The sequence below is a fragment of the Falco biarmicus genome, chromosome 11, assembly GCF_023638135.1.
Source record: "Falco biarmicus isolate bFalBia1 chromosome 11, bFalBia1.pri, whole genome shotgun sequence".
In the NCBI taxonomy this organism is placed as follows: domain Eukaryota; kingdom Metazoa; phylum Chordata; class Aves; order Falconiformes; family Falconidae; genus Falco; species Falco biarmicus.
The window spans coordinates 29,660,366-29,682,961 of NC_079298.1; the positions used below are offsets into that span (position 1 = coordinate 29,660,366).

Below are 22,596 nucleotides of genomic sequence, written 5' to 3' on the forward strand. Positions count from 1 at the left end.
CTGTTAAAATGAGGTACCTCTGAAAATCTTCCATTGGAAAACTTGATATATGTGGAATAAGGTGTATTCAAATTCTAAGTCTCACAATACAAAAACAGGGAAGTGAAATGCTGATGCTTATCTAAATGTTGTTTCACTTCAGAAACTGCCTTGGGTGCATTGGCTAGAGTGTTGAGGGAGGACTGGAAACAAAGCGTGGAACTTGCTACCAATATAATTTATATTTTCTTCTGCTTTTCAAGGTGAGTGCAGAGCCTCTGTGTATAGGAACATAAGAAACTTCTCTCTGCTTAGTGGCTTTTCATTTGCTTTCTGCATGGCAGTGTAAAACCTCGCTGAAACGGGCAAAAAATTTGTTGAGAGAGAAACATGCTTGTTACAAGTGACAAAATGGAGGCACAAAAAAGAACCCCGTGGTGAGGCAGTGTGTAGCAGAGCCAGAAAGAAACCAGTAAGGATTCTGACCCATAGCTTACAGGCTGAGCTGCCAGCTTTTAATTTCTTCAGCATTCCTACAAGGAAGAAACAGTATTAAAAACTGAAATGGGTGCTTGCTCTTATTTAGATATACCAGTGTTTCAGCATACCCTGCCTAGAAAAAATTCAAACAGAATTTGCATTGCAACTTGATTTTAGACCTCTATGATATTAACGGTGAGTGGACGGTCCTCTGAAACACTTATATTATGAAAAGTGGGGCTGATTGGATTTTCCTTTATGCATGAAAATTGGAATGTGCTTTTATTTTGACTTGGAACAGAAAACTGTTGCTTGTTTTTCCACAAGTTTGGAAAAAATATTCATGTTTTCAGGAATTGTTCTTGTTTTGTAATAGTTTTCCAATAAAGAAGTGTTATAATGGGGCACAGAGTAAATACCTTTTTTTAATACAAGTGATGCAGAGTTGGGGCACTGCTACCATAGATGTCAAAACAGATTTGGGGTGGTTTGTATTTATTTTTTTTCTCACAGATGTGTTTTCTTCAATGTAGTTTTTCTCAATTTCATGGAATAATAACACACTACAAAATTGGAGCCTTGTGTATGAATATCATAGACCATGAACTGAAGAGACATGAGCTTTGGCAGGAAGAACTTGCTAAAAAGAAGAAAGCTGATATCCTTTTGATATGCTGGGGCAGCTTGATGGCTTCTGACTTGATAGCTGTTGTTGGCTTATATGAGATGAGCGTACAGCAACTAAGCTGTAGTTACTAAAACAACACAAGAAAAAAAAGTTTTATCAGCAGTATGTCTTAAGAATGTTTGTGCTGCCTATTAGGATGTAATACATCCAGGACTAGGCGAAGAAAAAAAATAATGCTGTATATTACAGATGTAGCAAGTTGTTGCTAAGGTAGTGTCTTTATAGTTGCTGTTCCATAGATCTCTTGCTTTTTACTAGTGAATGAATAACACCTTTGAGGACAATACACAGTCATCTAGGCTCTGTAACATTTATCTGAACTCCTTAACTTTTGTGATTTACTTGATGAAGATCCTGAAAATCAAACCTTGAAAAAGGACTATGAGAAAACGTACAAGAAATATCAAGGACTGGTTGTCAAGCAGGAACAGCTGCTCAGAGGTACCAAATCCAAACAGGAAATTATTTCCTTGTTAGTGAATGTGTATAGAGGGTTCTATCAGACGCTTTTCATAACCAGGATGTCTTAAACATACTAAATGCATGGATGAATATGGAAGAGCATTGCCAAAGAATAGGGAAAAGATGAGTATTTAATCAGATTGATAGATCACTTTAAAAATCATTAGCATACTGTCAGACAGTCGTAGGGGAAAAATAGCAAAAGTGATCCACTTTTCTTTGCTCATGATATGTTGGTTTGGGCGGCGCTGAGTATTTGTGTACATTTGATTTTTTTTTTTTTTTAACTTGGCCTGTATCTGACTCACATTGAATAGCTTCTGCTTATTTAAGTTTTTGTACTAAAATAAGCTTAATGTTAGGTTGAAATTATCCGAGTGGCATAGCTTTTCAATAGTTCCCATTGGAATATAAACAGATTCTAGTGAACATGATTTTATATTACTTTCAAAGCCACTATTAGAATTAATCATTTAAATGCTTTCTAAATGAGAATAAAAAGCATTCATGGTCAGTTTCCTTCGAAAGGCACTGGGCAGGGAGCTGAATACTTTTGAAAGTCTTAAGCACTTAATGTGTATATAGAGGCTTGTTAGTTCTGTTGTCTTTGATCTGTTGTTGTAATTTGTCTTTGACTTTGTTAGTTGCACTTTACCTGCTCCTAAATCTTGCTGAGGATACTCGCACTGAGCTGAAGATGAGAAACAAGAACATTGTCCATATGTTAGTGAAAGCACTGGACCGTGATAATTTTGAGCTGCTTATCCTGGTTGTATCTTTCTTGAAGAAACTCAGCATTTTTATGGAGAACAAAAATGATATGGTAAGGCTCATAGCACTCTACTGCAATATCAGAAAGGTATGGACTCTGAAAACTGTGCGGTTGGAGGGAAGCGGGAGACATCTCTGTCCCCATGCTAAATATCTGTAGCACAGATTATCCTACTTTGTTACTAGTAAAATGAGTAAAAGAAAAGAAGTACAACATCCAGTGTAACATACTGCAATAATTTTTGAAGAACTGTCATGCCATACAGTGAAGCTACCTCAAAATACGATATAGGAAATTCCAAATTTTGAAGCCAGCGCCCTAAAGTCTTGTCATAGCCCCACTGCTGGAGATGCCCATGACCCTGCCCTCAAACTAGACTCTTTTGACAACATACTGCCTCTGCCCTGTATTGTCTGGGAGGGAGAGGCAGTTATCCTTTTGCAGTTTGCTAGATTATTTTTCATATTTCATAGGTCAGCTTGGTCTTCAAAGGCACCTCACAACTGTTCCTTCGTGCTGCCAGTGGCTCGTAAGAACTGGAGGCAGTGTTGCTCATCATAAACTTTTTTTAGATGAAGTCTCAAACTTCTGAAATTGTAGCTATTTTTTCTCTTTAGCCTCTAGCCCAGTATCTTCTTTACTGATTTCTTGATGGCTTTTAGTAGATACATGTTTTCATTTCTGTGCCTTTATGCCAGTTTGATAAATGAAAATAATTTTTTTTTTATCAAAGAGGTAATCGGAGATTAATGTTACACTTAGATTGTGAGATGAAAATATCTGTGTAAATGCAATAGGAAATTAATTGTATCTTTGTTACTGGAACTGTCATTTGAATGTCTATGCACTAAACACTGCAGGCAAGAGGTATCTTCCCTTATTTATATATGGGTATCCGATTTCTTAACAAAAGTCAGACACCAAGCATGCATTTTTGGGGGGGAATGTAGACTGTTTATTAGATGATTGGGCATTGGTTTAGTTTATACTTGTGTAATGCCCTGAAGGACTTTAGGAAAACAAGAATTAGCTCTCCAGCCCACTGATTTGCTGGCACACTTTTGCATTCCACTTGATTTAGTAGAAAGACAAATGAAACAAAATTGTTAGATTTATTTTATTGCAGTGTTTTAACAGTTTTGAAAAGACTTTTGAAAAGGTTTGTATGCTTCAGGTCAGCTGTCTGTTTGAGCATTTCTTACTGACAATAGACACAATACGTTTTTCTCCACAGAACCTACCAATGGAGAAGGTGTTCTAATATTTATATTAAGCAATAACACAAAAATGTCAAAGGCAAAATGAAGCAAGATTAGTTGTGCAACATCCGATTTCAAGTAAAACTGAATAATCTATGTATATTTATAGCACATTCTTTCCTTTGGTATTCAAGTGCCATATTAAATTCAAAACAGTGAAGTAGGAATTCGTGCTATCTGATTATTTTTGATCAAAGGTATCCAGTCAGTTGTTTGATGCCGTGTGGGGAGAGCTGTAGTTTCTTTTCTTAGTATTCATTCTGTTGTGTGTATAACTGGAAGGCTAGTTACATACATGCAAAAGTTTGATGAATGCAAAGTAATTTTATGTGCTCCTTCTGGCCAAAGAAGGTTCTGGGAAACAGAAAATGAATGCATTTAAAAGGTTATGTCAAATAAAAGCAGAAAAATGTTGCTTAATGCTTAAAAGATGATAAAAAACTTTCTGAAGTCTTGCCAGTCAATGCTCAAATGTCTTTTCTGGCTGGTAAAGGGAACACGATCTCAGGAACTGATACCACTTCTCAGTTCCTGGATTCCACTTCTTAATTTGAAAGTGATACATGTTTCAGGATTATTTTCATGCTTTTATTAAATTAATGTACAGGATGGTATGCCTCTTCTGAGAGCACATGCAAAGTTCTGTCTAGGGGTTCATTTGAAATTCATAATGAGAGGTCTCAAATTCTTTCTGGATGCCAATTTTCTGCCTTTCTTGGTTGGGTATCTCTTCGGCTGTAATGTTAGTTGCTCCAGGGCTGCTTGTGTTTGAGTTTAAATGAGTTCTCAGCCCTCCCAAAATTTTGTCTTGCAAGTGATGTCTCGACCAGATTCTTGCAGTATTCCAACTGTGAGGAATATTTCTAAGATATCTGAACTCTTTGGATTCAAAAAAGGTTTTGAACCGATCTAGAAGACTTCAACCACAAAGACATAACCAAAGTTGCTTCAGATGAAAACGTGTTGACAGTCACTATTGTGGGTACAAATTGGATATGTATTTGCATACACATGGGTGTGAACATATAACACAGAGAGGGCTTTTACATTGAAGAGAAACCTACGTTTGGATGGCTTACAGATTTTTGTTTTTATTGATATGCAGGTTGAAATGGATATTGTTGAAAAACTTGTGAAAATGGTACCCTGTGAACATGAAGACCTGCTGAACATCACTCTTCGACTCTTATTAAATCTCTCCTTTGACACAGGCCTAAGAAATAAAATGGTACAAGTCGGTCTGCTTCCCAAACTCACTGCACTTCTAGGTATGTTTTCTTTTGTTCTAATATAGATGTTTCAGCAGGGATAGTGAAACTGTGTGCGTCATGATAGAGTGTGCGTAGAAGTTGCTACATCACTTTTCTCTTTGCTAAAGAACTTTCTCACTACTAACTTTTTATCATTCAAACCATCTTTTCAGATGCAGGTTTAAGTGGAAATTTAATTACATGGTTCCCAGCAGATTTATTGTTGGGTTCTGTTAAACTGTTGAATGAGTCTTCTGGTCTTTAAAAATAACTCTGATAGCTACCTGAAAACCATGTGAACTGACACGTGGGTGATGCTGGTAGTACTGGGGGAGCACCCAGGAAAAACAGCCAGCAACTTCACAGAGCTTTGCTGATGGGATACCAACTACCTTTTTAAAAAATTAAAAAAATATTGTGAAGCTTGATATATTTGCTGTCTCTTGTTACCTTAATGGTCCAGATAGATTAAAAATTTCCCAGCTTTGTCAGCTTCAGCTCTAGGCAGTACTACTTTTTAGACATTCAGCTTGACAGTCTGTAAGTCGCGTAAAATCATGCGAGTACTTCAGATACAAGTGAAACTTCTTGTTGGCTGTGAGGGACAGCCATGGAGAACATAATGAGTTTGGGAAAAGCAGAGGATTGTCTAATTTGATCATTGTTATAAGCTAGAGTTCTCAGGAGGGATATTTTATTGCTCCTTGTGTGCTTTTTGGCTGATGCTATCTAGAGGCCACTCCAGTAGATACACTAAAAGTTTAGCAGGATTTGGCCATCAGAATTGTTGAGCGCTCATTTTGAAGTGGGAGTTTGAGGATCTTGTGTGAAACACTGGTGCAAGATGTCATTAAAGCTTTCTGAGATATGTTGGGTTTGGGATGTGCCTAAGTCCAGTGCAGCCAGTGTATGCAGATGTGGTTGGAACAAGTGAAATGCAATGGTGAGTCTGTGAGCTTTCTCCTCTAGCTTTGTATAGTCTCATAGGGTTGTTCGCCTTCTCAGTTTTATATTCAGCCTCAACATGACCTTATTGCTGTTTACTATACAAGTTAATACCATGAAAACTTACACTGGTTTGGAAGCCTTAATCCTGTTGCTGATTAATATAACAGCTACCTGATATATCCTGAAATGCCTCAGACTTTTTTTTTTTATGCTTTCTGCCCCACATCCATGTTTGCACTTGATGTCCTCCTCTGGGCTGAGCTACGAGGGAGAAGAAAAATGGCATTTGGAATCTCTCTCTTCATTATACTTTTTTTTTTTCTTCCCCTCACGACAATGTTATTTGGCAGTAAACTGAGAAGTGGAGCTGGTCAGGAAATAATATTTTCTTCTTGTTTGAGAGAGGAGCTAGGTAGTCTGGTTCAGCTTGCATTGTAAGCTTTTTGAAGCAGGAACTTGTTTCTTTTGTTCTAGCACTGTGGTTGAAGGCTAGGGCCTCTGGGTGCTTGTCACGCCAAGCAATGGCACAACACAAATTACTGAGAGAAGTCCCTGCTTCCAGTTGTTCTCCATTTAATATTAGTCAGACTAAACTCACCAGTTAAAAATCTGCTTTCCAGTGTCCAATTCTAACGTGGAGAGGACAATTTCTCTTCAAACACCATTCTCTTGGACTTGTAAGTAGGCTTGTGCAGAAGGCTGTTTAGCTCAGAAGAACCGGCTGCTAAAATTGCAGTCTGTTCCTGAAGTGGCTGTTAGGGTAATCTACGGCAAGTTCTGCTAGTACTTCTGCTAGTACTTCCAGAAGCTTCACTGTCCATGTGGGTCCATGGATGATTCTTCTTTCCTTGCTTGACTTGGAAGTCAGATCCTTTTTTTTTTTTTTTTTTTTTGGCATGGAGGCATGTGCTGTTTGCCCTAGCTCCTCCCTGTAGAAATTCTTGATACTTGTTTTACAGTGTGCTGGTTAGAAAATGTATGTAGAAATACTGTGTATTACTTGTTTCTTAAGCCAGCTCTGTGATTTGTGAAACTTTTTTTCTTCATATGGTTATTCAGATAATTCTCAAATACATCACTTTGTGTATCCTGTCTCAGGGAAGCCTGCAACCTTGATAATAAAATAATCGTGTGCCAGATGCCCCTTTTATATGGGTTACTTGGGTATTAAACACACATTATTCAAGTCAGTACCCTTCGGCTTACATTTGCAGGTCACCTTAAAGTGCTAACACACCTCAACAGCTGTTGACAAGTTACCATACAGCTCCTAATGCCAAGAGGTCAAGTTTGTTGACTCAGCCTACTGAAATTTAACATTTGTGCATGCTGTGTGTTTGAGTCTTTAGCATTGGGTTTGAGATGAGTGTAGTAGGTGTTTAAAGGGAGAGTTGAGATTGCAAAGAATTAAAGGACAGGATTTGTCAGACAGCGGTTTAGGGCTGAGCAGTGAGGTGGTTGCAGTCTGCAGTTCTGGAAGATATGCTGTTTTTCCAAGGGACATTTAGTGGCTTGGGTGCAGGAAGGCTCTAAATGTAGGTGGAGGCTGGAAGCAGAGGAGTTGGACCAGCTTCAACTGAGCTATTGGGAACGGACTCAGTATGGCATGGATATGTTGGAGAAGGACCATCTTCTTTCTTTTACTCCAGAGTGTTGAGGCTGTTGTTGAAAGCATGGGCATGAGAAATTCTGCTTAGTCTTGGTTTCCTTTTTAATAGTGCCAATGCCTGCTTCCCCATGTAGCTTTGCCAGTCAACACCACTTGCTAGTTTTTGCGGCTTCTCTTCACAAGTCTGAAGTATTGTATATAAGACTCCTCTTGCGCTCTCTGGGCACCCAAGTTAATCAACTACAGCTGGCCTTTGTTGTGTTCTGGATCTCAAAGAACTGGGTGCAGTTGAGGGAAATTTGGCTTCAGACTTGAGATCAGAAGCTGGAACAAAGCTGTGGAGGCCTATGAGCTGTGGCCTGCTGTATTTATGTTTCTCCATACGCATGCTGCTTAGAGGGTATGAGAAGAGATTTTGTTTTGTGCGCCTTCAGTTCTTTAAGAAAACCCTTGTAATTGTTGAGTCACCAGGGCTTTGTGGAGAACTTTTTTTTTGGTGCTGGTGGCTTTGCTTTAATACTTAGAAATTGTATTTGGACTGATCTTTCTTTTTTATACATTCTCTCTGTGAATGCTTTATGTGTCAGTGAAGTATGGCTTCAGTGGACTAAGGTGAGAATTCATGTGAATTCACCAAGTGGTTTAAGCTAGACATTTGCCTGAAATGTGGAAAACACAGATTCAGTGCCTTCTAATCATCACCTCAGAAGTAGAGACCAAAGCAGCACGCTATAGACTCTTCTGTGGAGGCTTGCTTCACTCTTGCAGTGCTCTCATTTGCTTTACATCATATATTTAAGTGAAGTGGAGTGGAGGAATGTTTTGCTCTGAATACAGACAGTACTGTGGTGGTTAGCATATTAGCTCGTGGAAAAGTATTCTCACTGAAAGGGAGAAAAGTAGAGCTTAACTTCAAGAATAAACACATTCACATCCTTTATCCCTAGGAATGCTTATCCACTGGACAGAAGGGAAACGTTACCCTTTTTCATAATTCTTCCCCTGGATGTGTGATTGGTTCCTAAAGTAAATGCCCTGGCAACAAACGGAAGAAAACATTGTCTATAAGGAAGAATGAAAAAAACTCACTCCTTGTTTGGACCAAATCCACTTTGTTTTTCAGTTAACTGGCCAAACCAAATACAAAATTTTTAGTACAGCTCTCTTAAATACACGCACAGCTTGTGATTCATATTATTCTAATAAGGGTGCTATTTTGTGCTGGTTCTGAGTGGTTTCTTAGCCTTTGTGAAGCGAGACAAATAGTTCTCCATTCTCCATGAGAACAGCAGGAAGTTTGTACAGCAGAACCAGCTGAGTGCTGCTGTGTGTGTTATGGCAGGCTGCAGACTTCTTGGTGGACCTTTTTTCAGAAGGAGTTCCTGGCAGTATGCAGGTGTGGCAGGCAGTACTTCAGTTCCTGGGTCCACCTTTGAGTTAGTTATTCCTCTCACAAGGTTATGAATGATAGGGAATGGTGCAAAAGCTGTTGCAGTGGGAACTGTGTTGCAGCTCAAAGGGTAAAAGGAGTCTGTCTGGCTGCATGCAGGGAGCAAACTTTTTTTTTCTATGATGTGTGCATTCATCCCTTTGAGCTGCTGGATTGTTCTTAGGTGTACTGAATGCATATTGTCTTGAAATGCCATTTTCTTTTCATGCACTTCCCAGAGCAAGCCATGCTTAAAGAATGTAAACCTGTTACGCTCGCAAGTCAGACTGAAGTGTGTCTCCTTGGTTGCTTGAAGTTGCTAGCTGCTCTTGAAAATCGAGGGCTGACTGAACGCGGGTATTGGTGAGCTGAAAAGTGGGCAGGTCACAAACCAGTACCAATTGCAAATTGGGCCCAAATGGGACATGGAGTGCAGAAGGATTGTGCATGTGGCTGTGAAAGTGTTGCACAGTGCCAAGGTGTTCAACCTCAAAAAGATTTTGGGTGGTGGTAAATATCTTGGGTTACGTTTTCCAATACATATTAGTGACTGAAAGAGAATTGGCTTTGTGGATTTGTATTCAGGCAAGTAAATGAGTGTGTGTTATACCGCATGCTGAGATACAATGCGATCAGTCCCAAGTTGCAGTGGTACAGTTTTGGCAGTCACAGTACTTATTGAGCCTATATGCCTTATTGATATGAGTATCCTGGCCTGATGTTCTCAATTTCTCAGTGTTCCAAGACTAAATGTCAGTACACTGAGAAGTAGTAGGCACCTGATCTTATGCAAAAGTCTAAGGGCTGTGCCATAGTTTGCAAATTCCAAACTCCGAGTTCTTTATTTAAGCTGGAGATAGAGCAGAGGGCGACTTTGACAGTCTGATTTGGTCCTCGCTGGAGAGTCCATCTTCACTAGGTTCATTGATAGAATTTTAGAGAGTTTTATTATGTAAAATCTTTTCTGGAAACTGCTGAAATTCCTCTGAAATTTTTCCGTTCTTTACAAGCTAGGTTTAATGAGCAATCAAAGAATTGCCAAACAGTTGTATGCTGGGTTTCTTTAACAATCGAGTCTTGATACGGTATGCAGCCAAGCTGGATTATGTGTTGACTGCTGTTTAAAAACCCAAGAAGTACTTTGCTCTCTAATTAACGGAGTGCTGTGGGTTTTTAATGTTCTATTCCTTTTATGAAAGTTTCTTTTAAGAAGGCTTAAAGTAGATGTGTTCTCTTTATGAGTTTGCTTGGCCTTTTTGTAATGAACTTATTATGGAGCTTCACACATCTGTTGAAAAATGGAGCTTCTTATAGGCTACTGCAGTGTTTTTTCTGACTTTAATAGGCCTCGTTTATCCTATAAAGCAACATACATTTTCTTACCTGATCAAGTGAGCAAACAATAGGGGTCAGATGTGGCAGAGACCCTAACAAAAAGCACATGTCCAGCCATCAGGGTGAGGTAAAGTCATATCGGGATTGCTTGAAGTTATTAATGGCAGTAAAATTTATGCTTCCTCCTGTTTTCCCAATTAAATTGAGAAACCTTTTTTTCCTAAGGTGGCTCTGCAGCAGCTGGTTCCAATACTTGTTGTGTGAATATTGCCTGGGGTGTCTCCATTCCTTTATAGTAGAGGCTGGCTGAAGCACATTAAGTAACAGTTCAACTACAGGGACCAGTCTGTTGGAAAGCAGTAATTATTAAGGGATTTATTTTAATGGTAGTTTTTTTATCATTTGTGGTGAGTATGGCCAAGGCTTAAAAAACCCCAACAACCCACAACAAACAAACAAATGAAAAACCCCTACCAAAAGAAATGCAAAACAAAACCATCTCTTAACATTGAACGTCTAAATCCTTGTTAGAAGTGCAAATAAACCTAGCATGTCTAACTCACCTGAGGAGAGTGTTGGGTGCACAATGTGTCTTAGAACCCAGCACCTTATTTAGATACCTTAATTATGGATTAGACAGCAGACTTTAGAGTAAAATGGATTTTTGAAGTTGAGAAATACAGAACTCCTAAGTATAGAGAGGTCAGTGTCGCTAATACTGTGTTTGAAGCAGAAACAGAATCCCACCTAACTTTAAGTTAAAAGCCTTCACCATATTCCTGCTTTGTACTGTTGGCGAATTGTATTGAATTATCAGGAAAGTATAACTGAAATTCGTAAGGTCATTTCTGTATAAGCTTGCAAGTTTTTGAAGTCTGTCTTCTAAGATTTTTCTGACTCCTCTAACACTGTCCAGGGTTGGAAATGGTGTTTTCCCATTTTGTAGCTGTTACAGGTGGATCCTTGCTAATCTGAACACTCAGCCTTTGACTGTTCAGGTGAGTGAAAGCTCATTGCTGTGGTGTGCTGCTCACAAGTGCACATGTGTATTTAGCTGTGTTAGTAGCGCTTTTTTTAATGAAGAGCATAACTCTGGTGTAACACAAGAAACTAACTTCATGAGTGTTGACTGAAAATAGTAATGCTTACGGCAGCAGCAAGGACGGGCGTGGAGAGATGGTAGTAATCTAAAGACAAGGGAGTGGAGTTGTTGGAAATTCACTGAAACAATGAATGGGAATGATACCCTGAGCCAGTATTTCTACTGTGAAGCTTACAATATGTGACTGCATAATTAATTGAATTATTCTAATTGTTTCTTTGCATATTGCAAGAGCAAATTAATACTTAACAGTAAAAAGTAAATCTAGTCTTCCGCATGAACTGTTGACATCTGAAAGCTTTACTGGGCATAATTTGAATGCCTAAAGCATGACAGAACAGAAACAACCAGCTCTAGTTCCTTGGAAAACCTCCATAAAGAAGGGGTGGGGCACTTCTGCTAGTCTTCCTAATCTATGGTAAAATCTTCAGGAAGCCTGCGTGAGGGCTGAGGTAGAAGAGAGAGGAGCACCTTTTCCAGAGCCTTTGTGAAGCCTGCAGGCAGAGGGATGGTCTCAAAGAATCATGTGGAACAATTTCGCAGATGTGGTAGTCCCATAGATCCTGAGGCTTTTACAAGTTTGGATGTAAGGGAGGAGGTTACAGTCCGCTTTCTCTTTTGGAAATGTGGAAACTTCTGAACTCAAAAGTTTCTGCTGTTTATCTAAGAGTTTCTCAGATGATCTTCTCCAGTGTAGGAGACCGACTGCACATTCCCCATGTCTGTGGTTGCTGAGGTGAGAATCCTTTGTCAGCTGATAGTTTTATCTTCAGACTCTTAGAGCTGACGGGGGAAGAGATGTGCTAACTTAAAGTGCCATAGTGACTATAGTGTTGGTAATTCTCTATACAATCCATTTCAGTTTCTTTGGTCTCTGACATACAAATGCTTTGCAGGATGAATTTTAATTTTACATATTTGAGTGGTCTCATTGTGTAAAGCACGACTTCCATTGTGAGGCAGGGGCCTTAAATGTTATTTTTATTCTTTTTGGAAAAGCTGTCAGATCTGTGAGAAACTTGTAGATCATCAGCAAATGGCCTTTGAAATGACAAAATTGTAGTGTTTTCACGATGAGAACAAAACAATTGAGTTGATTACCTTTTTTTCAAGACTTTGCCTGTAAGAGTATGCTGGTGCTTGCGCAGGAACAGTATCTGCTGAATAATGTGGAGCTTAACTCCTGTTATCTGGAAGACTCAAAAGCTCAACCAGTATTTAACTCCACTTTTTGGACTTGGTAGATTTGAACCTCAGCTTTATACTTCAGCAACTTTGAAACACGAGTAAAACCAGTTTCCATTTCAATGTGGTGGATCATGCCTTTCTCAGAGTGAAAGATAGAACCCTGCTTGTTTGTTGGTTTGGGGTTTTTTTAACACCTTTGAGGAGGAGCATTTTGAAATACAGCTGCACCATCTATTCAGAACTGAGGCTGCTCTGCTGTGGAGTTGTGCATCTGCAGAGCCAGGAGCATGGAAGACCTCCACCTATTTCCATTCCCACTGAATTCCAAACAAGAAAATTGGGAGAGTTTTTTTAGAGCAGAGAAGTCTGAGTATTTTCTAGTAATTGTAATCGGAGCAGTTCATGTAGTTTAATGAAATATAGTGCAGATGTGGCAAAAATTATGGATGCCCTATAAATTTCCATTTAACTGTACAGCATTTAATCTATGTAGCTTGGTGGAGACTTCTAAAGGAACAGCTTTGCATGGAATTTTTTCCACCTACTTTGGAAGTGTGTGTTTTCTTAGTTTGATTCAAACTAAGAACCACCTCTTAATTTCCAGTTTCTTTTAATAACGGTAGTTAATTCTTTTTCTGTTTCTTGCTTTCTTCCTTGGTCATAGCTTGACCCAAAATGTGTTTCTTTTGTGGAGAAAATAGAAGTAGTTTTATCTTCTTCCTTCAGAGTTAATCCTGTTGGCTCCTGTTTTCTCTCTGAACTTCTAATTGATTTATCTCTGGTTTGTGCAGTATATGGGTTATTACAACCAATCTGCTGCCAATTTCTGTGTGAATTCACATGAGTTCAAGTGTGATTGGTTGTAGGACATCCTAAATAACAAAAATGGTGGGTGGCTTTTTTTTTTCTGTAGGAAGATCAAACCTCAAAAGAAGGACATACCTAAATTTAGTAGTATGTTTCTACCCAGTGGCTATGCTTTGTTGTCTTTTATGAGTAGCAGTACTGCAGTGAGGTGTTTACTGTATATTTTTCAGTCAGTATTGCATAGAGTTCCAGGCAAAGAAGTTGAGCCTGGGGCTCCAGATGTGCAACTTCATTTTTGTCTATAGCTGTAACATTAAATAACCTAAATTAGTGATTTATTAATCCTTTCGATTCATCACTAATTCCTTCTTTGTTTCCTAAAAAAAATATAATTGTATCCATGTTTCAGATACGGCATGTACTAAACAACCCAAAAAAACCCCCACCACTCCAGCCATGGCAAAATCAGGGGTTTAAGTTAGGCTTATGGTATGAAGCCAGTTTCAAATAGCATAAAGGTGGCACAAGAGGGATTATTAGCATGTAATTAATATCATAATGTATTATTTACAATACCTAGTCTCCTTGAGTATGAGCAGATCTGAAAATTCTTTCAGGTTCTCTTGATAAAACAATCTGATATATCCAATATGATTTATATTTACAAATGTAAATCAAACCAATATGTGTCTGAACTGCACATGGAGTAATTTAGTCCAACTGTTTCAGAGCTGATTGCAAGGAATAATATGGGATAGAGGTAAGCAGAGATACTTTTGTATTAGTTTTTTTCCTAAGACTGCTGATGATACATGTGAATACATTCTTGATTTCAGGTATTTTCTGACAGCAGTGTGAGTGTGTATAGATCTGATAGTGAGTGTGTGACCTTCTTATTCATCTAGTTTTCTTACTTCCCTAATTCTGCAGGAGATTTGACTTGAGAGTATCAGAGTTTGAAACTGAAATAAAGATTCACTCTGCCATTTTAATGAGTATTTACCTTTGTGTTCTGGTTTTGATTTAGTGTAGTTACTGTTTTGCACGTGAGTTGGAATGGATATATTTCATATATATGAAGACATTGATGATTCCATTAGAAATGATGGCTACTTGAATTACTCGTAAGGCTACATTTGAATAATTTAGTCCATAATTTATATTTTCATTTTTACTTTAGCATTTGAAAGCTGAATGATGATGCTGCAATGCAGACTGGCATTTTAGTTTTACAGCTTTAGGGTTTGTCTTTTGTTATCATGGAGCTAATGGGGTTAGTGGGGGTTTTGTTTTTGTTTTGTTTTTTTTTTTTTTCATTTTAAGCTCACACACTCAACCAAAATGTAAGACCTGATCTTGTGATCAAGAAATTGTATTTTTTTTTCTTTAGCTTCTGCTACTAGTATCATTTAGATCTTTAACCTTAGTAAGAACTAAATGTGGAATTCAGGTTTTGGTCCACAGAACTGGCACATGGTTTCTTATTAATGTTCAAAGGCTAAAAATCTGAAGCCATTTTGAACTCAGAACCCATCATGTATTTATTTCCCTCTCTAATTTGCAGAAAACTAGTTGTGAAAACAGCCCGAGGGACCTGATATTTTTCCATCCCAGCTGCTCCAGCTGAACTACAGCTGCAAAAAAAATCTAAGTATTGTTTCTATAAACTGTTGAGTGTATTTTATAACACAATAATTCCCACAAAATCAGTAACTGCAGTTAATGACTGGTTTGTTAAGGCATTAACTGCACTCAGCTGGGAATGACCAATTTCTCTGGAATGGCTGTATAAGAACTAAGAATAATTCAGTAACACTTTCAAATAATTATTTGGTTAATTAATGGTAAATTCTTGTGGAAATCCTATCAAAGTACTCATGACCCCCACATTTAATATCCAATGAGTTCATTATGATTCATGTTTTAGTGCCATAAATACCAGAAGAATCCATAATGACTAGGCCATTATTTTCCAGGGCTGCCCTTACTGCTTTAGGCCATTTGGCTATTCCACCTTCAGTCATAAAAAGCTTGATGCTCAAAACTACCAGCATTTGTAGGCCACAACTTTCTGGCACACCACCAAAACTTTGGTGATTTTTATGAACACGTTTGCCAGAGATCTGGGGGTTTGGGTTTTTCTTCTTTCTCTTGCTTTTCTAGTTAGGGGAATGAATTGATGCCTACTGTACCAAGTCAAAAGGAAGTCTTCCTTGCAGTGTCTGCTTTTTTGTGTGTGGCCTTCAGTAGTGGTCAAAAATAGCAGAAAAGGTATCACTTCCATGCTTTGGAAAGCTGTTCTCAAGCCAGATACTAGGCAGGGTTTTGAATTTGTACAGCCAGGTCTTTAAACTGTGATAGACTTAGGGCTTTATTCATTAGCATTCAGATGAATATAAAATAATTTTTTTTTTAAAAGTAGGCAGTAAGCTTGGTACTGGCATATTGAAGTAATAGTCGTTAGCTGGCAGTTCATATTTTTGGAAGTGAAGGCTCTATGTAAAAGGATGGCACTTGGCTTGGTGGGTTTTTCAAAAAGTCTGTTGCTTCTTGCCCTTTTATACAATCTTCATCCTGCAAGATGATGCTTAGTGTTTAAAATGCTGTAGATGTTGAATCTGTTCTCTTCCTAATCCTCAATAAACTAGTTATGCATGGTTTCCAGTGCGCTTTCAATAGGCTGTATGCTTCCTAATTGAGCACGAGATTAACAATCACATTAAATCATGTTAGTTGTGCTTAGAAACAATCACGTCCTCTTCATTTTCCTGAAGTTTTTGATTTTCTGGATCATGGTTGCCACTGGTTTGTATAAGAACAAACAAATCAGGAGGTTCTGCTTTTTCTCTGCCAAAGTGCTTGCTTCCCCAGGGAAAGTGGGACAGTGAAACTTCCAGACATCAGCCTGAAATTTGTTCCTTTCTGGGAAATTAAAATGAAATTAAACTTAAAATGCATACACCATTAAATACTAAAAAGCGGGTTTATTTGCACACTGTTTTCTATTGGCTTTAATTCTTTAGTTATTTTCATCTTCAAGTTAGAATTCGGAGGTTTTTTCTGTTTACTCACAGTTGAAAAATGCTTCCTTGCTAAGCCTGTGCAAGAGGTGCCTGTGACCTCCATGCTCTAAACCCTTCTCTGTTCCTTCTCTCTGTTGGCAGTAGGACAGGGGAATTCAGGGAAGATGGGCCAGTTGACTGCACAGAAGGAATTTAAATTCAACTCTTCTTTTTGAAACTATAACTATCTTCTTGTTTTGTGTGTCATGAAACCTGCCTTATGGAACATACCTCAGGAGAATGATTTGCCAGTCATTAAAACTCAACTCTTAAATTAAGAGTTAATTCGGATAAAATAAATTGTTTTGATTTCTATGTATTTTCTTCACACTTTAGCTTAAGTATCTGGGTATTCTTGATTAATTTTGGTAGTTTAGAAACCAAGCCAGTGCTGTCATTCAGCATTGATAACCCAATGTGGTGTTCAGGCATCAGAAAGGTTATTGTGACAGTCTGGACCTTTGAGAAAAAGGATGAGAATATTATGCAAGGAGTTTGTTTTCAAAAAAACCAGAAGGCCTGTGCTGCTATAATAGGCTATTTTACTTGAAAATAAGCTACCAGTATTGCCAAATACCAGGAAACTGCTGTTGCTACCAAGTGTTAAGACTGTATCTTAGCTGGCGCTTTATCTTAGCGCAAATGTAGCTTGCAAAAATGCAGAGGAAAAAACTCCATGAAGGACAGAGGTTAAACAGATACAAAGGAGCATCGTTCTTGTTGACTGCCTGCCAGTGCATACCTGCTGAAAGTCTGGTCCAACTTCACCCTACCTATTGCTGTTTTGGGAAGCCAACTTTCCTCCATTTTATACTTGTTTCTCTTTTACCTTACAGTGTTTCCTGCATCATCCAGCAAAGTGTGACTGTAATTTGAGTCTTGATGTTTTGAGTTTTAAATAGAGGCATGGAAAGAAGTGTTAAGAGCAGTGTAAACAGTGCTTTTTTTCCTAACCCCATGAAATTTGAAGGCATAATTTTCTCTTTACATTTTTATATTTACTTGGGAGAAGCCTTCGGGTACATTTATGGGAAGGTTTTCTCATGCAGTCATTGGATTTACAATGTCACTGCAGGTGAATAGGTAGGTAAAATGACCAGTCACAAGAGAAGCGGAAAAGATAACAAACGCTTCATTTGTGTTCGCTTAAAACAGAGTGTATATGTGCTAGCAACTATAGTACTGTCTGTACTTTAATTAAAAGAATAGCCAGAGTAGCCTTCAGATTTGGGCATTATCCTTTCTCCCGCTGTTAAGTGCATGGAACATTGTGATACAAGTCCTGATTTTTTCAAACAGGTAAGAATCCAGAAGGATCTGAAAGATCAACTATGTGTTTGAGATTGGCACGGGAAAGAGTACTTCACTGTTGTATGGCAACTGCCAGAAGGGTTTCATGGGTCTTTAGTAATTCAGCTTTGAAAAAAGGCACAAATGTTCATTGTCAGGATAAAGGCATCATGTCCTTGCTGCTTAAAGGAAATTCCTGTGCCCAATGATGTATGCAGAAGAAAAATCCTAACTGTGTTGATTGCTGTTTGAGGTCTTGATGCCTTGCCAAAGTGTTAAACAGGTATTTTCTAACTTAGCTTAAATAGAAATGGGAGGTAGGGTATTTCTGATCATTTGTATAAGAACTGTGGCTAAATTTTGAGTTAGTGACCTTATTAAATCCTGATCTAAGTAATATAAATGTTCAGATGAATGTTTTATAACCAGTATCCTGCTAATGGAGGGCTAGAGGAGAGCTCAGGAGAAAGTTCAGTCCAGATTTCGGCAGTGAGTCAGGGTCAGATTTGTCTGTTCTTAAACATTCGTACATTTATCTAAGTTGGTTTTATAGAATCTTTGCGTTAAATACTTCACAACCTACTTGCATTAACTGTTTCAATTTTTCTTGAAAATCTTTTTCTCTTTGGTAAGTATTAATGTGAAAATATACTAATGTTGTCTTTGAAATGTGTGAAATGCAAAAGGCACCCACAAGATAATCTTATCGTTTAGGATAATAAAACAGTCAGTATGTGACTGACTTGAAAAGCACTGGATTCCTTCTGTAACACTTTTAGTGGTAATTCTGATTTTTCTCTCTGGCATTGTTATATTCTTTTATCATTTCACTTTGAGACAAACTTGTTGTTTCAACAGGAATATCCACAGCTAAATCAGCATTACATTTGATGTTTAATTTCCTAGCTGGAAACTGATGAGGGCTTTTTCTGGATGGTCTGTCGTTATTAAGTGTTCCTTTCACAAAATACATTCCTTGCGATGTGAGGTTAAGGAAGTGTTTTGAGGTGCTGGGCAGAGGGACAGTAGTTAGCATTGCCTTTGCTCCCTCTTTGCACAAATACATGGTTCATTTGGATACACGAGGCATAACCCTTTTGTTAACGTTGTATTTCTGATTTAAATTTTTCCTCTGCTTAGCCAGAATTTTTGTGCTTTTTGTTTTCCCCTTTTAAGTGTTCGCAACACCTAAAAAAACCAGGCTTCTACTAATATGGATTGTGGGGTTTTTTTCTCGTAGCAAATGAAAACTACAAACAAGTAGCGATGTGTATTCTGTATCACATAAGCATGGACGATCGCTTTAAATCAATGTTTGCATACACAGACTGCATCCCACAGGTATGTGTTTTTGTATATGATGAGGTGGCAAGATGCGTGTTTCCCTGTGCAGGGCTTATCCTCACGCATAGCAGAGCTCGCACTGACACCCACAGGTGACAATGGGAACAGCCACGATGCTGCTGAGTCGGTGGCGAACCGCTGCCGCAGTCGGACTGTTCTTGCTGTCCCCAGAAAGAGGATAAGTGACTTATTCTCTGTCAGTGCTACTAACACTGGAGCTGCATCAGTGAATTGGTAAAAATACAGGTGACCTGATGAATTTCTGCAGAAGATCGGGAATGCTTGAAAGAGACTAAAGCTTGTGCACAGCAAGTCCTTGGGGAACCTTGTGGAAAGTATTTCCTTTACAGTTTTAGAAGGCATTCTTTGCTGATCCCATTGGGTATCAAAATTTCAACGTCTCCAGTATTACAGGATATGAACTGGAAACCAGCCAAGCAGTGTTCTGTTGCTACATGACAATTCTTTTTCCAACTGCAGGCATGTACAACAGGGGAGACTGGGGAAGGCTCTTCACCGATCTTTCAGGCTACAGTTTGTTGCATACCAGTGTGTCTCCAATCATGGTCTTTGATCCAAGCACAGAGACAATTATCATGCAGTTTTAGGTTTTGTGTGTATGTTGTTTGTGTGTTTTGTTGGAGGTGGTTTGGGGTTTTTTTTGTTTTGTTTTTGGTTGGGTTTTCTTTTTTTAACTAGTACCAAATCCTCTCTTGCTGATCTCTTTCTCAGTCCCGATGAGGCTGGAGTTGAGAAAGCCTGTGTTGCATAAGTGTAAAAGCTCGCCGGTAGCTTTTTCAGAATTGCACCATGGTATTTTCTTTCCTGCCAAAAATGTTTTTAGCATCAAATGCATCCAGAATGGGAAGTTGCCATGGAAAGTTTTCAGAATGTCATTATCTCATGACAGAAATGGTGATGTTTTTCCAAATACAGGAAGATTTTGGAGAAAGGAGATGGGAGAACTGGTGGGAATAACTAGTATATGTTACAAAATGGTCTTATAAACACCCTGCTTACTGCTTTTTCTGCAAGAAGCAACTATATGTTAAGGCATTTGCATGATATAAGGGACCTGCTTTGTTCTGAGAAGTTACCAGCCAGACCAGAATTCATGCACTGTGTTTCAGGGCTTGCGTATAACGTGCTTTCGGAGAATCTTGGCATGTTTGGTTTTTTTTAGATCCCCAGTGCCAAATGTAAAGAGCTGTGGAAACTTCAGTGATATAATCTGAGCTTTGGTAAATGTCACTGTTCTGATAGGCAGTGACTGCTCTTCCCAGTGCTTACAGAGCTGTATCCAAAAACTAGTGGAGCAGGAAATAAGTCCACTGCCTTGATTGGACTTTGGCCAAAACTACAAATTTTGAAGGATACCTATGGCTATTGATGCTTCAGTAGTCAATGGAATTACTCACAGATCACATCTGCTGACTGGTCAAAAAGGACAAGCTGGATGACCGGAGCTTAAATTTTATTAATGAGCGTTCAAAATCAGGACAATCAAGGAAGACAGAGACGGCAGAAAACATGGGGAAATTGATGAGGCTGCAGGAGAAGAAAATGACCTTTTTTAAAAGCACTCGCTGCCATCTGATTTTACCTTGGATAGCCAAATTCTCTTTGCAATGGCAGTAGGCGCCCTTCTGTGGTCCGCATCCAAACTGGCAAATACTCAATAATGAATGTCTAGCTGTCGTAGAAAGTGATTGGAAAAATCAGTCCCCTGTTTTCAAACACTTTGCCTGTACAAAGTGACAAGGGCTTGCGCGTGCTGTCCCAGGTAAACATCCTTGTGGATTGCAGGAGTTAGTGGGTGCTATTCTAGTAACAGTTAAAAGTGAGTATTAACAGTTCATTCTTGTTTAGACCTCAGCAATGCGTGTTTTGTTTAAATAGGTGCAAATGCCATCCAGATGCTTATAAAAGCCTTTATTGGTAATAACCTGGCCAATCAAAGGGCATGGTTAGGCAGTGATGTCATGGTGATATTTAATATTTTACCGCAGAGCAGTGTGCAAGGTTCTCTGCAGCTACCCACATGTTTTCCACCACAGTTGTCCTGTTTGGCCCCTCTTTGATCTATAAGCTTCTTTTCAGCTTAATGCTGGTAAACGTCCTCTCTTGACAGCACCCTTTGCTCCTGTCCGCCATTATCTGCTGAAGTTCAGAAACCAGAGCATCACTTCAAACAGCAGAGTTAGGGAGTAGCCGGTCAGGAGAGATTCCTGAGGCATGCAGTTCTGGCATAATCATTCAAAGATGTTTGAGCTGGGCTTGGGGAGGGGGTTGGACAGAGGTGTATGTGAACAGAGAGCTGTGGGGGTTGGCCTCTGGTCACTGGTAAATAAGTGAAGGCAGGTGCCAGAGAGTCTAGACACAGTGATTTCAGTCCTGGTCTGTGGTATCTGATACTCAATATGGGACTTGTCTGATTGAACACTACTGCCTCTTCATTGCACATGCTGCAGTCTTTTTACTGCCTTCCTGTTAAATCAGTAAAAGATGACAATGGACATAGTAAAAGCAGAACAAATTTAATTTTAATATTTCCTATTTGGCAGCAATTACTCTTCCTTTTGAAGTGGCACAAGAAGCAATCAAATTAAATGAAGACATAATGGGAAACATGGAGCTCGTACGAAACTATTACTTTAAAATTTGAACGGCTTTAATTGAAACTGGATATATTTTTTCTTTTTATAGAGAAGTAGTTCAGTAATTAACAGTGTAATCCCATCTTGTTAAACATCTAATTTCCACAGATTTTGTATTGTGTAAGTAATGAGAATGTTTCCCTTCAAATTATTCGAAGGGTTTTAAAAATCTGTTTTTAAAGCTTTTGTAACAGAAGAGTTGCAGGGGGTGATTTTTGAATGCTTGGGTTTACTTGTTAAGTGGCAACTTTCTTCTCTGGTTAATTCACTCTTACGTGACTGTCAGGCTTACGGATTTAATAAACTAGGGATTTTATAAGTTCTTAAAACAACCTACAGAAATCTGATTCTGCCTTTTTAAAAAAGGGAGGAAGAAATCAATGATAGCTTTTAAATGAGTACATTAAAGTCCCAGAAAGAGATAACTGTGTTGTTACTTTTTTATTATTATTTTATTTCAGTCCATTTGAAACAACTGCTATCTTATAATAGATAAACTCATAAAGTTGCTATAGTAAAAGGCCTTGGAGTGAAATTCCTGCAATCTTATTGTTCCTTTTTTTCCCCCTCTCTAGGGTTGTTCACTACTTGCTCTAGTTTTTAGTGCATTAAAAACTGTCTTTCCACCAGGGGGCAAGCACACAAATATTTAACTATCAGTTGTTGCTTGCTTTTCCCCCCATGCCTTTGACACAAACTGAGCTACACTTTTTTTTTTTTTTTTTTGTACCTTATGTCCTGCTTATCTTTAAGTTCAGTTGTTTCTGCTTCCAGTAATCTGAGTCTTGTCATCATGCTGCTTTGCATTATAATCTTGACGTGTCTTGTGAACTGAGCAGGTTTTAGGAGCAAATAGGGCGATGTCCTGCAGCCCCTCAATGAGGTAGTCATGCAACTTGTCTGCCATGGTTGGAAACAGAAAAAGAAACACATGT

General features: G+C 38.6%; 1 protein-coding gene across 2 annotated transcripts in view; it reads left to right on the forward strand.

The window, feature by feature from the left end:
* KIFAP3 (kinesin associated protein 3) overlaps positions 1 to 22,596 on the forward strand; it is a 71,189-nt gene that overhangs the window by 9,696 nt on the left and 38,897 nt on the right. For both annotated transcript variants that reach the window (XM_056356062.1, XM_056356063.1), the window contains exons 6-11: positions 143 to 242; positions 993 to 1,117; positions 1,490 to 1,588; positions 2,254 to 2,432; positions 4,746 to 4,908; positions 18,901 to 19,001. In XM_056356062.1, coding sequence (XP_056212037.1) covers positions 143 to 242; positions 993 to 1,117; positions 1,490 to 1,588; positions 2,254 to 2,432; positions 4,746 to 4,908; positions 18,901 to 19,001 — 767 coding nt within the window. The remainder of the gene's footprint in view (positions 1 to 142; positions 243 to 992; positions 1,118 to 1,489; positions 1,589 to 2,253; positions 2,433 to 4,745; positions 4,909 to 18,900; positions 19,002 to 22,596) is intronic.